Here is an 18,861-nt window from a genome sequence, read left to right as displayed (position 1 = left end):
TCTCTGAAAGTTCAGCTGGGGATGGATGATGCATTGATACCACTGCAGCACTGACTTTGTAATGCATATAATAAGAAACAATGTCATGGTGACTCAGCACCAGTGCTATTGGAGAGTGTGCTCTACCTTTTTAAATGGATATGGCTTCACTTTTTGCTCCTCAGCTCCAAGCTGCCTGTGTCCCTGTCCTTTCCTCTTCTCTCAAAGCCCCTACTTCACCTCCGTAAGCTGCCAGAACAGAGCTGAGATGCTTGAATGAAAGAGAAGAATGGGGGGTCAAGAAATGGGGGGAAGAGGAGAAGGAAGGTAATGCTTGTTGGGCTCAGGGCTCTGTGTTTTAGCAAAACAGTGAGGGCAGAGGAATGGATTGTCCTCTGCTTCACCTTCTGCTGTAGCTTCCACTGGTAGGGTTGTAGTCCTGCAGACCTCCCCTGCCAGTGAAATTTGATCAGCTGGTGACTGGGAAGTTAGTGGCAGGAATGAGAGAGCCCTTGCCTGCCTGGCTGTCCTCTAAATGGCTCAGAGCCCTTTTCTAAAGGTTATGTAGCAATAAAACACTTGGACATACTTTTTGGTGTTTAGCTCAACTTGAAAAGCCTTTGGCGTGTCTGAACATTTAAATATTTGCAGTATATGCAGTAAAGATTACATGGGTTTTGTTCATCTTGTGAACTTCACTATAGTTCTGACTATATTTTGTTCCATGTATTCAGGCACTGGAAGATTGAGCTGTACTCAAATCTGATTTTTTTCCTCATATTAGATACTTTTTCCAACTGGCTTGTGAAAGGAAGGAACCAAGTACTTTTGAGCAAGGTCTGAATGTGGCCTTATTTTGTTGAACCTAATGGTCATTAAAGTCAAGTATCTCAAGAGCACAGCCAAAAGTTCACTGTAGTTTATAACTTTATAATTAGCCTACTAAGGTTTTTTAACTTCCTTGTGAACATAATCCAAAATTATTATTTTTTTTTTTTTTTTTTTTGCATGACAAATTGCAGGTTTCATGGTTCATCTGATCTTGATTTGTGTGGAAAAGTTGTGAGATCATATCTTAGTAGGTGGGAAAAGGTGTATTATTTCCCTGCTTCTGCATGGTGTAAAAATAGCTGATTCTTCTCAGGCTGGCTGCAAAAATTCACCCCTCACCCGAAACCAAATATCAGAGAAATATTAGCTCTACAGGAGACCTACAAATCATTCTGAGAGGAAAAAACCAAGCTGCTATTTAAATGGCTTTGCAACCAAAGAAGAGGCTTTAATGAAGTAGTTCTAGTGAATCAGACAGATCACTCCCTTGCCTGGACATTCCCAGCATCCCTCTAAGATAAAATATTGGTGAATTTTAATGTTCTTTTTTTTCAAGACCACCTACCCAATCAAGTTCCCCTTAACAGGAAAGGTGGTGTCAGTGGGAGCTGAACTGGGGCCAGAGCTGTGGCATAAAAGTTTCTGTGCAAAAGCTTGGTGCACCTTTCCATTCTGATACTGTAGGCATCTGAGTTACCACAGGAGGTACCACTGAGCAATTATAAAATGTTTCCAGTAATTTAAATCAAGCAGTAAATTACTTCTTTACTGCTGCACTTCAGTCACTTCTCTTGCACTCTGCCCATCAGCAAGCTTCTGATACTTTTGATTGAAAAAACCCATCCTGCAGTGTATGTACAGCAGAAATTATGCAACCATTTTTCTCAATGCTGCAGCAGGTGTGGTCTAAGTTCCACAACAGAGGCCATCGGTCAGCAGCTCCCCTTTGTCCTCAGCAAAGTCTTCATTTCCTCACTGCTGTTCACAATTCTTCCTTCTAAAACTTCTTGCTGCTTCACAAGCTTCCCATGTCAGCTTGGGAACACATGGTGTCTTCCTGCCAGCTTCCTACATCTTCCCTGGGCCCACGGGCATGTTCCTTGCTTTCTCTTCAGTTTTTCTTTGCAGTTGTGCTACTGTCTGAGTCAATGCCTCCAACATCTTCTTTTTCATGGAAGTTCCTCTTTCAGAACTTAAAATTTGCTGAAGCCTGCAAAGTGAAGCATTCTCTCTCTTTTTCCTAGTATCTCATGCTTTGTTTTTAATTCCAGCTTGATTGAAGAGGACAATGACAGCTTTGGATACGATACTTTGGAGCTAGATGGTAAGCAGGATGATATCATGTATATAGTTTAATTATATATTTATATATATATATATAAATATATATGTATATACACACACAAATATTTGGGATTAGCTCACCAGCTACAGATACTGTCAAATAATCAACTCCCAATCTAAATAAGATGGAAAAAATAGCCTGAGAAAAAGTAATTTCTGTTCGTTGTAACAAGAAAACAAAGGAGTGCCTCATGGTGAGAGTAAGAACGTTGTTATTCCTGAAGAACTAAGTGGGAGAAGGATTAGACTCAATGAAGCTTTTTTACTGTGAAGGTGCTTGAACACTGGGATAGGGTTTTCCACAGACTGACTTGTCTCCACCCTTGGAGATATTCAAAACCCAACAGGGCAAGTCCTGAGCCATCTCCTTGAGCTGAGCCTGCTTTGAGCAGGAGACAAAGAAGTCTCCAGAGGTCCCTTCCAGCTTGTTCTGTGAGAGTTATTAGGTTGGTCCAGTAATCAAGGCTGGCATTCCTTGCCATGGCCTGTGGACATGAACCATGCCTCTTCATCAGCAGTTTTCTCCTTGAGTTTTGTATGGGATGGGTCAAACATTTATTTTTCCCTTTTCTATCTTTGTCACTCATTTTCCCTCGTTACTCATTTCAGATGACAGTCATGACAGGCAGTCACATGGAGCTCCTTCAGTGCACTCTTCCTCATCTTCTCATCAGTCAGAAGGTCTGGATGCCTATGAGCTTGAGCATGTCAACTCCATATTTAGAAAGTTCTCTCTGGAAAGGTATTTGAGATGCCAGTTTACCTATCTTAGACAGAGACTGAGGGGAAAAGCTACTGTGGTAGAGATCCTCCATTTATCTCTTATTTGCTGAAGATAGAACAGCAGTCACAAGTTGTTATTTGTCACAAATATCTCATGATACTGTGCTGAGCCTCCTTTATGTCAGCAGCCATATAACACCCTATTTTGGAGCCCTTTCATATCCTGTAAACCAATGAAGGTCAACCTAAAATTTCAGAAACTCCAAGGCAGACAAAGTGTCCTAGAGGCTTAAATTGATCCTTGTGATCTTGTTATCTTGCTGCCACAGGTTGCTAGGGGAGGTACAAGAATACATGAATTATTCATTCATATCAGAGCACTTGAATCTATCCAGATCCTCTCCTCCAGAACTTATGCAGTAATGAAACAGATTTCTTTCAAAACCCTTAGATCCTAATGCTTGATAACACAGTTTATTTATGTCTCTCATTTATCATGAATGAATTTAAATCTGGAGTGGTAGCTAAAAGCTGAGATAATTCACTGTGCCTTCCCTTCCTGAACACAGACCCTTCCGTCCCTCTGTCACCTCCGTCGGTCGCATCAGAAACTTCTGCCACAGCATCCAGCGTGTAACACTGAATGGAGACAACCTCAGCTCAGAAATCACTCTGGTTGGGGGTAATGATAAAGGGAACTTTATCAGTTCTGTCAAGGCTGGATCACTAGCAGAGAAAGCAGGTCTTCGGGAGGGACACCAAATCCTGCTGGTGAGCATAAAGTAACCAACAAACAGGAGTGGATGTCTCTCCACACAATACTTTCCTTTGTTTCTTCTTTTGTTTTGTATTAATGATGAAGCATGACTCATGAAGAAGAACAATTTGGTGACTATGAACATATGGGAGAGTAGTATTTACAGTCATCCAATACTCTCACACTTCTGCACTTTACAGTAGCTCTGTATGGAAAACCTTAAAGCACCTGATGCTTGCTTTGATGCTGCATTGTATAGCACAGCCCCTTTGAAAAGGCAAGAATGGGATTTGCTCTGAACTTTCTTGTCCCTTCCTGCCTGTTGACTCCTAAGCAATGCTTTGGAGTGGCCTGTTCTGGGACTGGCTGTGGCATGGACAGAAATGGCTACAACTGCAATAGGAATGGGTAGAAGGGCTGCATGGCTGTCCCTGGCATCACATAAGCAGGAGTTTAATGATGCTTCTTCTAAGTTGCTCTTTGCTTAGTTTTCTCCCCATTGCCAATGTTCCCAAACCATTTTCCTATTAAAATGTCTCCAAGGGGAAATAAACCCCGCAAGTTACATTCCTGCACTACATACTACTGGGAAGCCTGGAAATGTCAAACAGCTGCAGTTTTGTTGACTTCTACCACTCCTAGCATGAGAGAAAAGAAATGAAATTATTAAAATGTAATCTGCATCCTGATAGCAAAGTATCTGCATTGTTTAATCAGAAAAAGATTATGCTGCTCTAAAAAAAAAAAAAAAAAAAAGAAAAAAAGAAAAAAAAAAAAAAAAAAAAAAAAGAAAAAAAAAAAAAGGTAATTGACTGAGAGATTGAACCTGCACTGGAGTAATACTTTCTTTCATATCTAGCTGGAAGGCTGCATCAAAGGGGAAAATCAGAGTGTTCCCTTGGATACTTGCACAAAGGAAGAAGTTCACTGGACAATTCAGAGGTGCAGTGGTCCAGTAACACTCCAGTACAAATCAAATCATGAAGGTGAGTCCAAAAGTATTTTTCATTTCAAATAGTCCCAGGTCTATTATAGGAACTGGTGTCTGGATGAGAATGACAGAATCAGAATATCCTTTGTATTGGTATAAACCTGAAGCATGCCCACTGGTGTTAATTATAGCTGCTCTGTGTTACTGCTCCAGCCTTTAGCTTTGTGACTGAGAACAAAAAAACCCCAAATGTTTGGCATTACCAGATTCTGAAGAATTTACATGGTGGGCCAATAACAACATGTCTCACAAAACACATCCAAGCTTATTTTTATGTACATTTTTGTGTAATACAATGTGGTGAGCTGAACCATCTTTATCCAGCTGAAACTGACTTAGCATTTACCTGATAGAGTTGCTCTGTTTATTACCTTTGTGGCTTTATCTCATCTTTAACAGCTGTAGTTCACGTGTGGTGAACTGAATTAGATTTTAGTGTTCATGGCCTCTAATGATAATTTTGGGTTATGGACCAAAAATTACAGTCTGAAATCCATTTTTTACTGGTGTATATAAAGATGAATGCGGTTGGTTTTTTGTTTGTTTGGTTTGTTTTGGGGGGGTTGGGTTTTTTTTTGTTGTTTTTGTGGGGTTTTTTAATGCTTATTAGAGAATTCCAACTGCACAGATCACACAGGAAATTATGCCTTTTTCTTTAATGTTTTCAAAGGTAAGACTACTGACATTTTTTAATTTTTTTTTTTTAGCATAAAGCATGTTATAGATTGTGGGAGGGCCAATTAGAGCTAATAATAAAGGGAATAGCTTGTCATTAAAATTGGTGGCACAACTCAAGCTGTCCTTACAGGGCAGAGCTATAGCTGTGTCTGCCTCTTTGCTGAGTTCTCTGTTTCACAGGTCACATGTGGAGTGTGTAAAATAGAGTTGCCTCCAAGTATCATTATAATCTGAATGTTCTCATAGATTCTGACAGCAGCAGCATGAGCTGGTTCTTAGTCAATGCCTCATTAAAGTTTTTAAGGTGCAAGCCCCTAAGCTTGTAACTACTGTAACCAAATTCTGGAAGTATAAACCCTCCCTTGGAGGAGCCTCAGAGGTTGGTGCTGTGTGCTTCTCCCAAAGGATGCCCAGGGATGAAACCATGGACCAGGAGCAACCACATTTCTCCCCTTCCTCTGCTGCTGCAGGTTACCACAAGCTGCTGTCAGAGCTGGAAGAGGGGCTGATCACATCAGGGGACTCCTTTCATATCCGCTTGAATCTGAACATCTCCAGCCAGTTGGACTGCTGTTCCCTGTCAGTGAAATGTGATGAGATTGTTCATATCCTGGACACCATGTACCAGGGGAGGTGTGAGTGGCTCTGTGCCAGAGTTGACCCCTTCAGTGACAGGGACCTGGAGATGGGGACCATCCCCAGCTACAGCAGGTGAGGGTAATGCTGAGTGACCACAGCTGGGAGCAGGAGTCAGCTTTGAGTAACTGCTGTGAGGAAAGAGTCTATGTCTTAGTTTTTGAGATAAAGCCTGGTGATGCTAAACTGTAATATGAGCTACAGAGCTTTAAAAAGGAGACTCCAGATGTTATCTCAAAGAACAGTCTGGGTTTCTCAAAAAGTATCAAAGGAAAATATGCCATGGACATTCTTTAATCTTTAACTGCTCTGCAGTCCCGCTCATTATTTTGTTCCTGAATTTACTCTGTGCTTCATTCATCCTCACTGCTATTCCTATTTCATCTTTTCTGGAGGCACAGACCCATTGCAGTCCAACTTTCTCCTGAGCAGTTTCAAAGGTTTCTTGATCTATGCGATTCCATCCCTTCTTTCAGAGCCCAGCAACTTCTTTTGGTGAAGCTGCAGCGGTTGATGCACAGAGGAAGCAAAGATGAGACAGAAAGCTCTTCTAATACCCTTAGGGCACTCCGGGTAAGTGTCTAGAAACAAGATCTTTTCAACACCTCAACTGCTACTGGTTGTTCATTGTTCATTTTACAGAAATCCCTGTTTACTCTCTATGTAGGTTTTGATTGTGCCAGGCAATGGGCACCTTGTGTGTGCTTTAAATAATATTGTCCTTGGCAATGGACCTATCTCTGGCACATTGTTAGCTCTTCCAACTATGAAGGAGTACATTTTGACAGTTTGGTTTCTGTTCTGTGTATTAGTTAATCCTTCTCATTCTAAACCTCTAATGCATCTTCGTATCCACATGAGGAAGAAGCTGTGTCCTTGGAGTTAAGAATCAGAACCATCTCCTACTGTGAACAAGCATCTAATCCACAGAGCTATCATTGTCCCATATTAGAAAGACCTGTCTCTTCCATCCTATATATTGTGGAAAGAAGTAATCTTATCAGGTCTTCACACACAACAGTCCTGCTGATTTCTCCTTTTCCCTCAGTGTAAACAATTTGACTTCTTTCTTTAGACCCAAGAACTCCATCTTTCCATCATTAAAAAGTGACTTCCCTGTCTATTAGTTACCATAAGTTATTTTTAGAACTTTGGAGACATCCAGCTTAGAACATTTGCAAAGACACTTGAATTTGATTTCATTCAAGGTTTAGGGGTGCACATCCCTTCTGTGCTCTGGTCCCCACTGATCAAAGGGACAGAGATCACTGGCAGAGATCATAGTGAAAGCAAACTTTTTTCATCCAAAAAATACTTGGTGCAGAAATCACCTCATCCATAAGCTGGATGGAGAGCAGAATGGAATATGGAAGAGCAGCAACAGAAGGGATGTTCCTCAGAGTAGGCCATGCTATGGCTACGGTTTGCTGTATTAGGGAGAGATGTGAATCAATCACTATTCTTTTTATCAGAAATATAAAATATCTGCTTTTGCTTGTCCTTCTCAAATGCTGTGTGATTATTTTTTTAATTAAAAAAAAAAAAAAAAAAAAAAAAAAAAAAGAGGGAAATCAAAATTCCTGTGTTATTTTTCACTAGAATACATTGCAGCCAGAGGAGTCTGCACCACAGAGTGACCCAAAAAACAGCCCTCGCCTATCCAGAGCAAGCTTTCTTTTGGGCCAAATATTACAGGTAATAAAGCTCAAATTCTGAATGCAAAATCTGAAACAGTGGATCTGAACAGCAGATATTCTTAGGCTATTGTAGTTTCCAGAAACCCCACCTCAGGTTTACAGGTTCTCTAGGGATTTATTCCTATGAAAAAGAGATTTAATCTATGAAAAAGATGATGGGTTGTGTTTTATAACTGCTCTTCTGACATGGGGTGTTTTATTTTACGTGTCTGCCATCAGACCCTGAAATGTGTTTTGCTTGAACTGTAAAGAACCACTGGGCTAGACCAAATCCCCAAGTCTCTGTGAGATGAGGTTCCATCAGAAAATAGTCCTCTAATTGTAGGTCAGTGACTGAGAGTGACAGAGTCTGTATGGGTGAAAGACAAAAAAGTCTTGTGCAGGAAGACGACTGTTAAGATTAGCAAATTACAGGAAAAGGAATAAATACATGGATAGAGGAACAGTTGGGTGGGTGGGGATGAAAGCAGGAAGCTTATTTCTCAGTGTAAAAATGTGCCATGTGGGAGGTTTAAGTTCTCTGTAGTACAGAAAGATGAGGTGGAGGTTTGGGTATAATCTGTGATAAATTTGTGCAACTTCTCAGAGTGGGTACATTACTCTGCTGTGGACACATCAGTGCTTGTACTGACATAGCAGGGAGCTCTGTGAAGAAAAAGAACATGCTGCTTCAGAGCAGAGAACAAAATAAGAAGTCCCAAAGGGGATTAACAATGCTCTGATTCAGATCTATGATATTTAAAGAGCCTTAGAATTCAGTCAGCAGATCTATGGACTCTTGTCTTTGATGGATGTAGGTAATTCAGATCTTGTAGATAACAAGCGTGGGCTGATGAATACATGGGAGAATAAAGGATGTAAGAAACAAGGGTGAAATCCCTTTGTTCACCTTTTCAGTTTGTCAGTAGGTCTGAAAACAAATACAAACGTATGAATAGCAACGAGCGAGTCCGTATCGTCACCGGGTCACCCTCTGCTCTGGCACAGACCTCATCTGAAGCAAGGAAGCCACTGCCTGACAAACTGGAAGGTAGGGATAGCTTTTATACACCTGGCACTGACACAGGGGCTGCCTGTGGAAAGCCATCATAACTCTTTCCTATTACTAGCATCTATGGTCCACTCTGTGCAAAAACTCAGCATTTGTGACCAAAAAACCAATTTTGCTAAAAGCAGCTGGAGCACTAAGTCTTCATGAGCAAACTTTCTTTTTGGTTGGAATTTCTTCCTGGGTGCTTTCTTGCTCTTTTTCCAAAACCTTTTAGCTCAAAGTGAGCTAATAAGCAGGAAGATGCTCCAACTAAGTATCCTGTTAAAGCATGAAATGATCTCTTGAAAGAAAGAGGCACTTCAATTATTTAGTATTAGGTTGAACATCATATTAAAGGATATACAGTAAAGACAACCCTGGCAAAAGAGAAAGGAGAGGATCAGTGTGACTGACCATGTTGTTTCTGCTTCATGTGTTTCTCCTTTTTCTCCAAACACTGATGGAGAAAAAAAAACAGAGGGCAAATGTCTTGTTCTTTACTCAGATTTGGATTCTGAAAGTGAAATCAATAAGAGGCTCAGTCTGATCCCTTATAGCCTGGTGAGACCAATTCACTGTGAGCGCAGGCGCCCCGTGCTTTTCACCCCCACCATGCTTGCCAAGACCTTGGTGCAGAAGCTTCTCAACTCTGGAGGTGCCCTGGAATTCAACATATGCAAGCCAGGTAATGGGATAAGAGAGCACCATGACTGGTGGCCCTCAGAGAGGGAAATATGAGCATATATATGCGTGCACACGTAGGGGCTCACACCCAGGATAGTTGCTTGAGGTACTTCAAGTCACATCAGAGTTATGCGTAGCTATAAATCCTACTTTTTTTGAGAATCTCTGAGATATTTGAATGGCTTTGAGACAGCCAGTGCACATGGTTATGAGATTCTATGTCTATGAATACTATCTGTGTGTATGCTGTGTGGTTGCTAGGATGCCCCTCCGAGACTGAAATGCTGTGAGTGCTCTTTCTGTTTGCATACTGTTTGCATACTGCGTATCTAGGCAATGTGAAATTTTGATTAATTTGTTTCTAGTATTTGCTATTATGAGGAATATCTTCCCTAGAGCAACTCTTAAGTTTCTATCTCATCCAAGGCTGTGAAGATTGTGCATTTGATCTACTCGAAAGACTGATTTTCTTCCATGCTAAGTGTTTACTATCAAAGCAATATGCAGCACGGTGATTGCTGCAGGGCAGGATTGTATACAACACAGCATTAAACACAGCTGACGTTTCATTTTTACACTAATATTGAATACCCACCACACACAAAGTACTCAGGCTTACAGTTATCCAGACAGAGAAACTGAAAAGTTAAGTATTATAATAAATATCCCCTGTCTTGCAACATAAAAGCTTTGATGTAGAGCTGCAATTCACAAGGGGGCTGGTACCTCACTTTGCAACCTAAGCCAAAATTTTTTAAACTTTAAATACAGATGTTGGAACACTAAATCCTGGTTTTAAGAGCCTATACTGAAGAAACCTTCTGTTTTAGCACTTCTCAACATCCTCCAGCTCTGAAATGTTACTATATAACATTAGGTGCTGGAATTGTATTTACTGTTTTAATTTAATGTCTTCATAGTGTTGTAGTAATCGCCCAAGGACTCATTGGTGCAGGATACAGCTGAGATGCTCAGCTGTGATCAGATTAAGCTTTAATTGAATTCAGTGGAAGAAATGAGGCAGCTGTTAAGACAATTCATTGCTCATCCTCTTTTCCTGAACCATCCTCGCATCCCCTGTGAGGTACTACTGGATAGTTTTCTATGTGTTCTGTTGTTGTAATCTTGATTTGGTCCTCATCCACATCTCTTTCCAGATATTGTAACAAAGGAAGAGTTCTTAAGGAAGCAAAGAACAGAGACTATCATCTTCAGCAGAGAAAAGAATCTGAACACATATGAATGTATTGTACCTGCCAATATTGAGGCTGTCACTGCCAAGGTGCTTAGAGTACCCTGTATCCCCTCAACTGGCTTTTTATTTCTGCAATGTATGTTTCTTCCTGAATAAGACTGGCCAGTTTACAGCTGCATGTTTTCCCTTGCTCACCTTCAATCTCAGATTTGTATTTATTCTCCCAGATGGCTTTTATTTGTGCTCCCACTTTTCCTTTTCTTTTTCATCCTCAGCCGTATTCTTTTATATTCTTGCTCATTCCCTGTGATGACCCACATTGATGCTGCAAAATATCCTTACATTTTCTATGCTCCATCCCTTATTCAGTTCCTTTTCATATCATAAGTATGCATGAACGTGTGAGAGAATAAGAGAGACAAGGACCCAGACAAAAGAAAGGATAGCCTGAAACACAGACACAGGGGTGTTGAGTACAAAGATAATAATGTCAAAGACAGAGATCTCATATCAAGTAGAGCAGATTTGATGCACAGCATGGAAAAAAAGGAGAATTAAAGTGTTGTTTTTTTCTCTTACAAGTAGTTGCAGTAGATGTTCTCTCTGAACAAAGAGCAAGTATGTGTGTTTGTGTATATATCTAAAACTGCTATTTTATAATACTTTTCATCTTTGGATCAATCCATTTTTATTTTAAACCTTTCCAGAAATCTATTAAGCTCAGCTGTTATAATTGACTAGTTTTAAACCAGTAGGAGGAGCCTGGAGTTTAAATATATATTTGATTAAAGGGTTTTAAAACAGTACAGTAGTAAATGTAGTGACCCCATAAGGTATGGGTACCTTTATTGTGATATTCTAAAGCAGTGGATGTTCCTTTGTGACACTGTTATGACTTTGTTTTTAGAATAAGCATTGTCTCCTGGAAGCTGGAATAAACTGCACAAAGGATTTAATCAAAGCCAGGATATATCCTATTGTTCTCTTTATCAGAGTCTCAGAGAAAAACATCAAGAAATTCAGGTAACATATCAGACCTTTTGCATATTTGATATTCTGTTTTATTCAGTGAGTAATTCTTGAGTCCAATAATGTTCTCACTGAGAGAAATAAAGAACATCTTCTCCCTTCATGCTTCTATGTGCACTGTTTCCTCCCTTGACTCCTTGCTGAAATATTACAACCAGGGAAAGCAGGAATTCCCCAAATCTAGCACTAACTCACTGTCACCGGTAGCAATGAGCTTTGTAGGTGGATGGCACTGAAGAATAAGTTGTTTTCTCCATACTCAGCACTTGCATGGCATTTCTTAAAGTCATTCTAGGTGGAAAAGCAAAGGTCATAAACACTTGCACCCTCCCTGCATTCAGTCCTCTTAAATTGTTTCACAGCAAGTGCTCTTCCTCGGGGGCAGCATGGAGGTAAGGGGAGGATAGACCTGGAGTAGCTGTGTCCTTGACTGTTTTTATTGCCTGTGAGTAGTCAGGAGAAAATAAATCCTCGATGGGACAGCTGGGACTGCAGGATTAACTTAAAATGACGTTTATTTTTGGTCTCCTCTTTCCATACAGGAAACTCTTGCCAAAGCCAGAGACTGAAGAGGAGTTTTTACGTACGTGCCGACTGAAGGAGAAAGAACTGGAAGCACTTCCATGTCTTTATGCTTCTGTAGAGGCAGATGCATGGAGCAGCATTGAAGATCTGATCCGAACAATAAAAGAAAGGATTGGAGAAGAGCAGCGTAAAACCATCTGGGTAGATGAAGATCAGCTATAAAAAAGCAAGAAGTAAAATGAAGCTCTTTGGGGACAAAAGGACACCCCCAGGTGGAGCAGGGGTTGGTGGAGTTCTCTGTCAGGTGCCCAGTGCTCCCTCCTGTTTCCCCCTTGCTGGCTGGGAGCTTCCTGCTGGCAGACTGCATGTGTGGAATGGAACTGGAGATGTGTTGGACAACCAGTGCCTCAGATGCTGGGGATTTGGGATGTGGGTCAGACCACAGCTACCACCACAACTTCTGGCCCACCAGCATTTCTTAAGGGCCAACATCTGAGTAACACAGGAGGAGGGCAAAGATCTTGAGGGGGAGCTTGGGGTAAATTATTATATTGAAAATGGGGATCTCATTTGGCTCATTGAAAACTTCCAATGAGATCATAAATGGAATCAAGCATGAGGATTGGGCTAAAGGATATGGAGTCAAGATGTGCCTTGAGCTGAGATTCTGAACATGCTCAATTAAGGAAGCTGGCTATAATTCCAGGCATGAACTAAAATACCAGTTCTGCCTTCCTTTTATACCCCAGTTCTATTTAACAGTGTTGCAGGTTTCCATTGTAGTCCTGGCACTTACAGGAAAACAGACTCCCCTGTCCCAGATGTACATCAGGTCTTTCCAGATCTGCCAATGTTTTCAGTTTATCCCTACCTCTGCATTGTATTCATTTGTACATCTCTCAATTTTTAGCATTTTTTACTTGTGGAAAATACCACGGTGCCTTCTCCAGACAACAGGTTTCTCTGTTCTCAACTGAAATCTATATTTTTCTACAACATCATTGCCTGCCAACACACCCGCTCACAACAGGAGGGGGTGTTCTGAGAAGAAGAAAAGGAGAATTTCATAAGTCAGTAATCACTGGGAGTCACTCAGTCCTTGAGTCTCTGCTGTGATTGACAGCAAGAAGACCAGCAAGTATCATGCTGTGCTCTGGCCGAGGAGGATAATGTTTTCAAAAGTGTGTACATGACTTACAAGACAACATCCAATTTTCAAAAGCACTTAACTCCTCAAAGAGTTTAAGTTCCACTGATAATGAGTGAGACTTAGACTCCTAAATCTCTTACAACTTTTAAAAATTTTTCCTCTATACATTAGAAACTGTATTGAGACTGCCAAATTGATTCAATAAAACTGACCAGATAATCATGACTTGCACAATTGCTGATCTGAAATGCAATAAAAAATGACCTGCAGACAAGGAGTTGTACATCCCATTATCCTCAAATCCTTCATTCCTTGCCATATCCCTCCCTTTTAAGGTGCATTTAATAAGAAATATATGTTTACTTTTGTGTTCATCCCAAGTCCCCCATCTTTGTGCTGCAGCTGATTGGTGTGCAGCAGCTGGCAATAAAATGACAAACTGAATCCAAGCAAAAAACCTGGCCTGGTCGACCTCACCAGGTAAACTGCTTGGTTGTCCTTGCAATGAGATTCTGTTGTGGGTGTCCCTCAGGTCAGTCCTAGGTTAACTCACTTTGGCTTCTGATTGTGCTTCTCTGCTCTTGTATGCACATCATTTTTTAAGTAATGGTATTTTCTAGAAGCAGTTCATTTTAGTTCACATCTCACTTTCTGCTGCTGTCTTTCTCAAATTACTGATGTTTGTAGGACTCTTCATAGCTAACATTTCTAGATAATAGCCTTTTACCTGCCCAATGCCATCTGTTTGCACTCTGCAGGCAGGGGGATACTACTTTTTTGCAATCTCTTTACAAAGTCCTGGCTGCATGGACAATTTGCAACTCCCTCCAGGACAACGAATAACAACCAGTTGGGGCATATGTAGAACAAATTGGATTATTCTTCAGAGATCCTTTTGTAGGTCAACCAGGAATAAGGAAGTATCAGCTGGAAAAGTGAAGCCTTCCAGAACCATTTTGCATTTGTTCCTAACATCCTGTTAATGCAGCCTTGAGTAACAGCTGCTTGTGGTTTGAATCTGCCCCTCTTGAGATAGTTTTGACTGCACAACAGAGCAATGGGAAGGACTAAGAATTTTTCTCAGCTGCTTCAGAAGAAAAGGTTCAGTCAGGTCAGCACTGAATCCCTTCAGGAGCAACCAGCTGACTGCTGGACAGAACTCCTTGGATGTTTGTCCCAGGGGCCGTGCCACAGGGATCAGTAACATCTGGTGGAACATCTAGGACAGACTGCTACTGGGGTGGAGGGGATGAAGCATCTCCAACTGTCCTACTCACTTCTGCAGTGATCTTCTCTCACCACAGCTTTATTTCTGAACCCTCTACAAAGACAACAGACGTGGAAGTGATTAATCTCACTTTGGACATGGGAGAGGTGTATGCCAAAGTCTAAAGGAAGTTCTGTTTCCCATCGATGGAGATACAGCTCCAAGAGAGTTTTGTCTAAGAGCTATTTGTCTAACTTACTGTAGATGGCTATCTAAGGATGAGATTAATTGCCCTCTGAACTGGCTTGTTTTTTTTCACAGACTACAGAAAGAAACAAGAATTAGCCTAGCCTTTAACACTTAGCTTTTTGATCTGTAATTTAGGACAGCTAAACCACCTCATGGGAAAAGTGGAACAAGAGATTGAGGCAGAGAACAAGAGATCTAATTATTTCTGTGAAACAAGAGCACAGTGAAGATAGGAACAGCCTTTTCTTCTTGGTATCTGAGGGCATCTCCTGTAAATTCCCAGCTCTGCACACACTACGAAGCACTGTGGGTGTCTAACTCGTGTGGTGCAAGGCACCCAGACTCTGGTAAGTGAAGATGACTGAGAAGCTGTGTGCTGTAGATTGCATAACCCTCATCTCTTTTTGAATCAGTGGAGAAAGACGGAAAAGTAAATTCCCCTTTGACTTCTGGATGTGCACTCAAAGAGCAAATCTCCAGCTGGAACACATTCCCAGAAATACAAGAGAGCAAAAGGGGCCATTTCCATTTACACCAGCAGAGGAGGAACTTCTGATCTGGATCCAAATGCTGTCCATCTAATCTAGGAGAAATTAACCTCTGCATCTTTTGAAATATACCCAAATCTACAGCTTGAAAAGAAGCCATGAATTTCCTGAGTGTCAGAGTGCTGCATTGAGAATGGATTCCAGGTCCCCAGCTGGCAGAGCTGATGTGCAGACTTGGAACCTGGGCTCTACCTCATTGCATACATAGACATAGACATATATATATATATATTATATATATATATATTGCACACATAATACTTGTGAGGCATTGCCTAAAGCTCCCAGCCACTTCCCTCCTCACACCTACGTGTAATACACACAGACCTGGGCTCCTCATCACAGATGCCAATGCCCAGCTAGGCACAGCCAGCTGCAGGAGTGATTGGATGGTTGAAAACCTGGAAGCAATGATCAAGGAAACAAAACAGGAATTGGAAATGTTGTAAATGTTTGTTGCAAACAGTATCACAACTGAATCCAGAACAGGCTCTCAGCCTGGTCCCATCAAAGTGTAAAGTGACAAGTCCTGGGTGTGAGTATTTGTTTCAGTATCGTTAGATGTGTGATCAATAGCTGGACTTGCAGGTACCATTGAAATTCAGATATATTCTCTAGCTTTGTCTAATAAAGAGAAAAATTCAAGACCAAGGTGCAGACCTGACTTTCAACTGGATGCTGTGCTTGGACACCAGAGCTCAGAGCAAGCTGCCTGCCAGGGACATGTCCAGATACCAGTTGTATGTGTCTGTCTAAGGTAAGCAACACTTCCAATCAATTTAAAATCAAATTACTCAAAGTTTTTATCTGAAGTCTGGAAACACTTCTTAGCAATTTGTATTTTAAGTTAAAAAAGGAGTTAACAGAAAGTCCAGGCCATTGCTCAATATTTGGTATGCTGCTTTTTCTGTAAAAAGGTGTAAAGCATAGAATAAGAACCACCTTTCAAAATTTATTATTGGAAAACAACTTCTTCTTTCCTTTAAGAGCTCACAAGATCTTGTTGAAAAATTTTCAGATGTAGATTGTTCTTTGAAAAATGTCATTGAAAAATTGGCCACTAGAAAATGCAATTTGAAAATTTTTCAATGGAATATTGTTCTGTTAGGAAATGTTTTCATCCAAATCAATAGTTTATGGAAATGTTTCCCTTGTAGTGTTTAGGTTTTTTTTAAATTTAAAGTATTTCAATAATACTTAAGCAGTAATATTTCACATACTTTCAATCTTTTCTCTAAAAACACTTTTTGGTTTGAATTTTTTATTTTTATAGTTGAAATATTTTTAAAAGCCTACATTTAAGCATTTTATTTGATTGAATCATTTGTCGAATAAGATTTAGTATTTAATGTTTATATGCTACAGAATAATGGAAGTAATGGCTTGTAGCTTTCAGAGGTGGTATAATGTCTATGATCAAGAGAAACAAATCAAACTGAATTTGGCTTTGCATTTTGTTCCACTCTGATGCTAAAATGATGCATTATGTAAGTCAGTATGATGTGGTTCAGCACATCGGGGAATTGTTGCAGGTAAAAATTTCATGTAAACTGTATTACACAGAATTTGCTATTCCTTTGAATCAGAATTCTGGCTGGAGGCTAAGCTGTCAGTCAGTCTGTCTGCAGCACAGACAGCTCTGGCAGCACAATTTGCAAGGGAGTGGGAACACACACAAAGCAGACTTTTTGCCTATGAACTTTAAGTGGAGACAGTTGCCAAAGCTGGAAAAATGCCTGCAAACCTCTTCAAGGTTTCTGCATTTTTCCATGCCAAGCTGTTTTCATGGCCTGGGGTTTGAAAAACTCTGTAGCAAGGATGAAGGTACCTGTAGGTGCAGGTAAAGCAACTGCAGCTCTGAGGGGTCAGATGCTGGGAACCCTGGAGCTCTCACATGGTTCCAGCTCTGCATGGGCATGTAGTAAGGCTGAGATGTTTAAGCAGCAGTTATTATGCTGTCCCCTGAGGACTGGAAAAGCAAGACATGGTTGGGGGGCTGAGATTTCTGGGAGAGCCATGTTCTATGATTCTGCAGTGATTTGAAGCAAGTCACTTGCCAAGTCACTCACCATTAATCAGCTTGCACTCTGAAGTCTATCAAATGGGCACCCCCTGGTGCAGCTATCTCCCTTGCTCTCATTCAGTGTAGGACTTTTTTTGTGCTATATACCATTAAAAGGCACAGAAGAATTCAATCAGGAGTTTGGGATTCCTTTCTTATAGGTTACTATGTTTTACCCATTTCTCCTGCTTGCTCAGTCTCCAGAGTTCTCGTTTGGTCTCATCACTGCATGTAATGCACAGGCTGATTTGGGGGTTGTAGCCCTGATATCTCTCATCAGACCACTACATTCACTTTTCTATGCAGTGACCTAGTACACCAAATCAATAAGGAAAGTGTATAAATTGCAACTGTAATTCCAGAAAAACTTTATGCTTTGCCAGACTTGTTTGGAGAATCAAAAAGAAGCTCTCTGGTGGATAAATGCAATGTGCCTTTTGACTTTGGAAACCAAATCCCAGTGTGATTTTTGGTTTGAGCACAGTGAATATGGTGCTTTTGCTCTGGTAGCTTGGATCACTGTAGTCATTGCTTGGGACATCCCTCCTGGCACAGCAGGAGTGACACCAGCATCACCAGTCAGAGTCCTGCCCACCTTGGAGGAACTTGGTAACCATTCTGTCTGACACCTCCCTGCACAGAAAACCTCATTTAGCATATGCAGAGCTGGAAGACTATGACACAAAATTTCCCCCTATGTCTTTTGGGTACTGCAGAATTCTGCTGTGCTCCTTAAAGTCACACTTGATATTTCTGCAAAACCACCTCTAGCCCTCAGGGAGGATCCTGGGTCCAGACACTGAGGAATCTGTTGCCATTCTCACAGACTTTTCATCAACTCTCTCTGGTGCAAAGTCTGATCTGTGTTTCCCAGCCTGTAAAAGCAAATAGAAGACCTCCCACCCCTGCAGTTTGCAGCTATAGAACCAGTGCTTCTTTATGAAGAAGGTGTTGTTAACATCTTTGTACAGGTAGAGCAAGTGGACAGGGAGCTGATGAGGCTTCTCTGGGCAGATCCACACCTTGGCCTGATTCTCCAAGCCCTGGGCAATGCTGGTCCCCCTTGATGCACTGCTTCCTATCAAGGATCTAAGTAGTAGTTTCCTTAAGCAGTGAGATTTTTTGTTTGATTTGACAAGTCTGCCAATAAGCAAAGCAAACAGGAAGCTCATCCACCCTCTCTCCCCCACCTCCTTTTCTCTGTTCCTCTACTGCAGAAACTTTCTGATGTTCAGATCAGAGGCTGTCTGGGGTTAAATGCACCATTAGTCAATGGAAAAAAAAAAAAAGATCCTTTAGAAGCAGATGGTGGGTGACAGAGGACCTGTTTGAGCGTAAATATCTCCAACAGCATGTCTGCTTCATCAGATATTAGCATCAAAAGCTGTCTGACAATTTAGCAACAAACAGCAATATTGATTTTCTTCCAAACTCCAGACACGGAAAGACAAAGATGGAGAAGTGGCTCTTTCATAGCATCCCCAACATGCCTGGGCAAATAATGAGATGAAATTGCCAGACAGTAAAGCACCTGCAACACTGAGTC

At 41.0% G+C, this 18,861-nt stretch overlaps 1 protein-coding gene across 9 annotated transcripts in view; it reads left to right on the top strand.

The window, feature by feature from the left end:
• The window catches only part of CARD11 (caspase recruitment domain family member 11), a 103,266-nt gene extending 89,792 nt beyond the window's left edge, over positions 1-13,474 (top strand). For 8 of the 9 annotated variants that reach the window (XM_071760478.1, XM_071760482.1, XM_071760476.1 and 5 more), the window contains 12 exons: positions 2,082-2,134; positions 2,764-2,896; positions 3,447-3,648; positions 4,494-4,620; positions 5,774-6,014; positions 6,416-6,512; positions 7,539-7,634; positions 8,534-8,666; positions 9,172-9,351; positions 10,508-10,632; positions 11,453-11,568; positions 12,117-13,474. In XM_071760478.1, the coding sequence (XP_071616579.1) occupies positions 2,082-2,134; positions 2,764-2,896; positions 3,447-3,648; positions 4,494-4,620; positions 5,774-6,014; positions 6,416-6,512; positions 7,539-7,634; positions 8,534-8,666; positions 9,172-9,351; positions 10,508-10,632; positions 11,453-11,568; positions 12,117-12,321 (1,708 nt within the window). In that variant the 3' untranslated portion in view covers positions 12,322-13,474. Of the gene's footprint in view, positions 1-2,081; positions 2,135-2,763; positions 2,897-3,446; positions 3,649-4,493; positions 4,621-5,773; positions 6,015-6,415; positions 6,513-7,538; positions 7,635-8,533; positions 8,667-9,171; positions 9,352-10,507; positions 10,633-11,452; positions 11,569-12,116 lie in introns of those variants that run through there. The other variant, XM_071760485.1, reaches the window with a different exon arrangement.
• The last annotated feature ends 5,387 nt before the right edge of the window (positions 13,475-18,861 follow it).

Source organism: Heliangelus exortis, chromosome 17 (genome assembly GCF_036169615.1).
Source record: "Heliangelus exortis chromosome 17, bHelExo1.hap1, whole genome shotgun sequence".
In the NCBI taxonomy this organism is placed as follows: domain Eukaryota; kingdom Metazoa; phylum Chordata; class Aves; order Apodiformes; family Trochilidae; genus Heliangelus; species Heliangelus exortis.
Note: the sequence above shows the minus strand (reverse complement) of the source record. Positions and strands in the feature narration are given on the sequence as shown.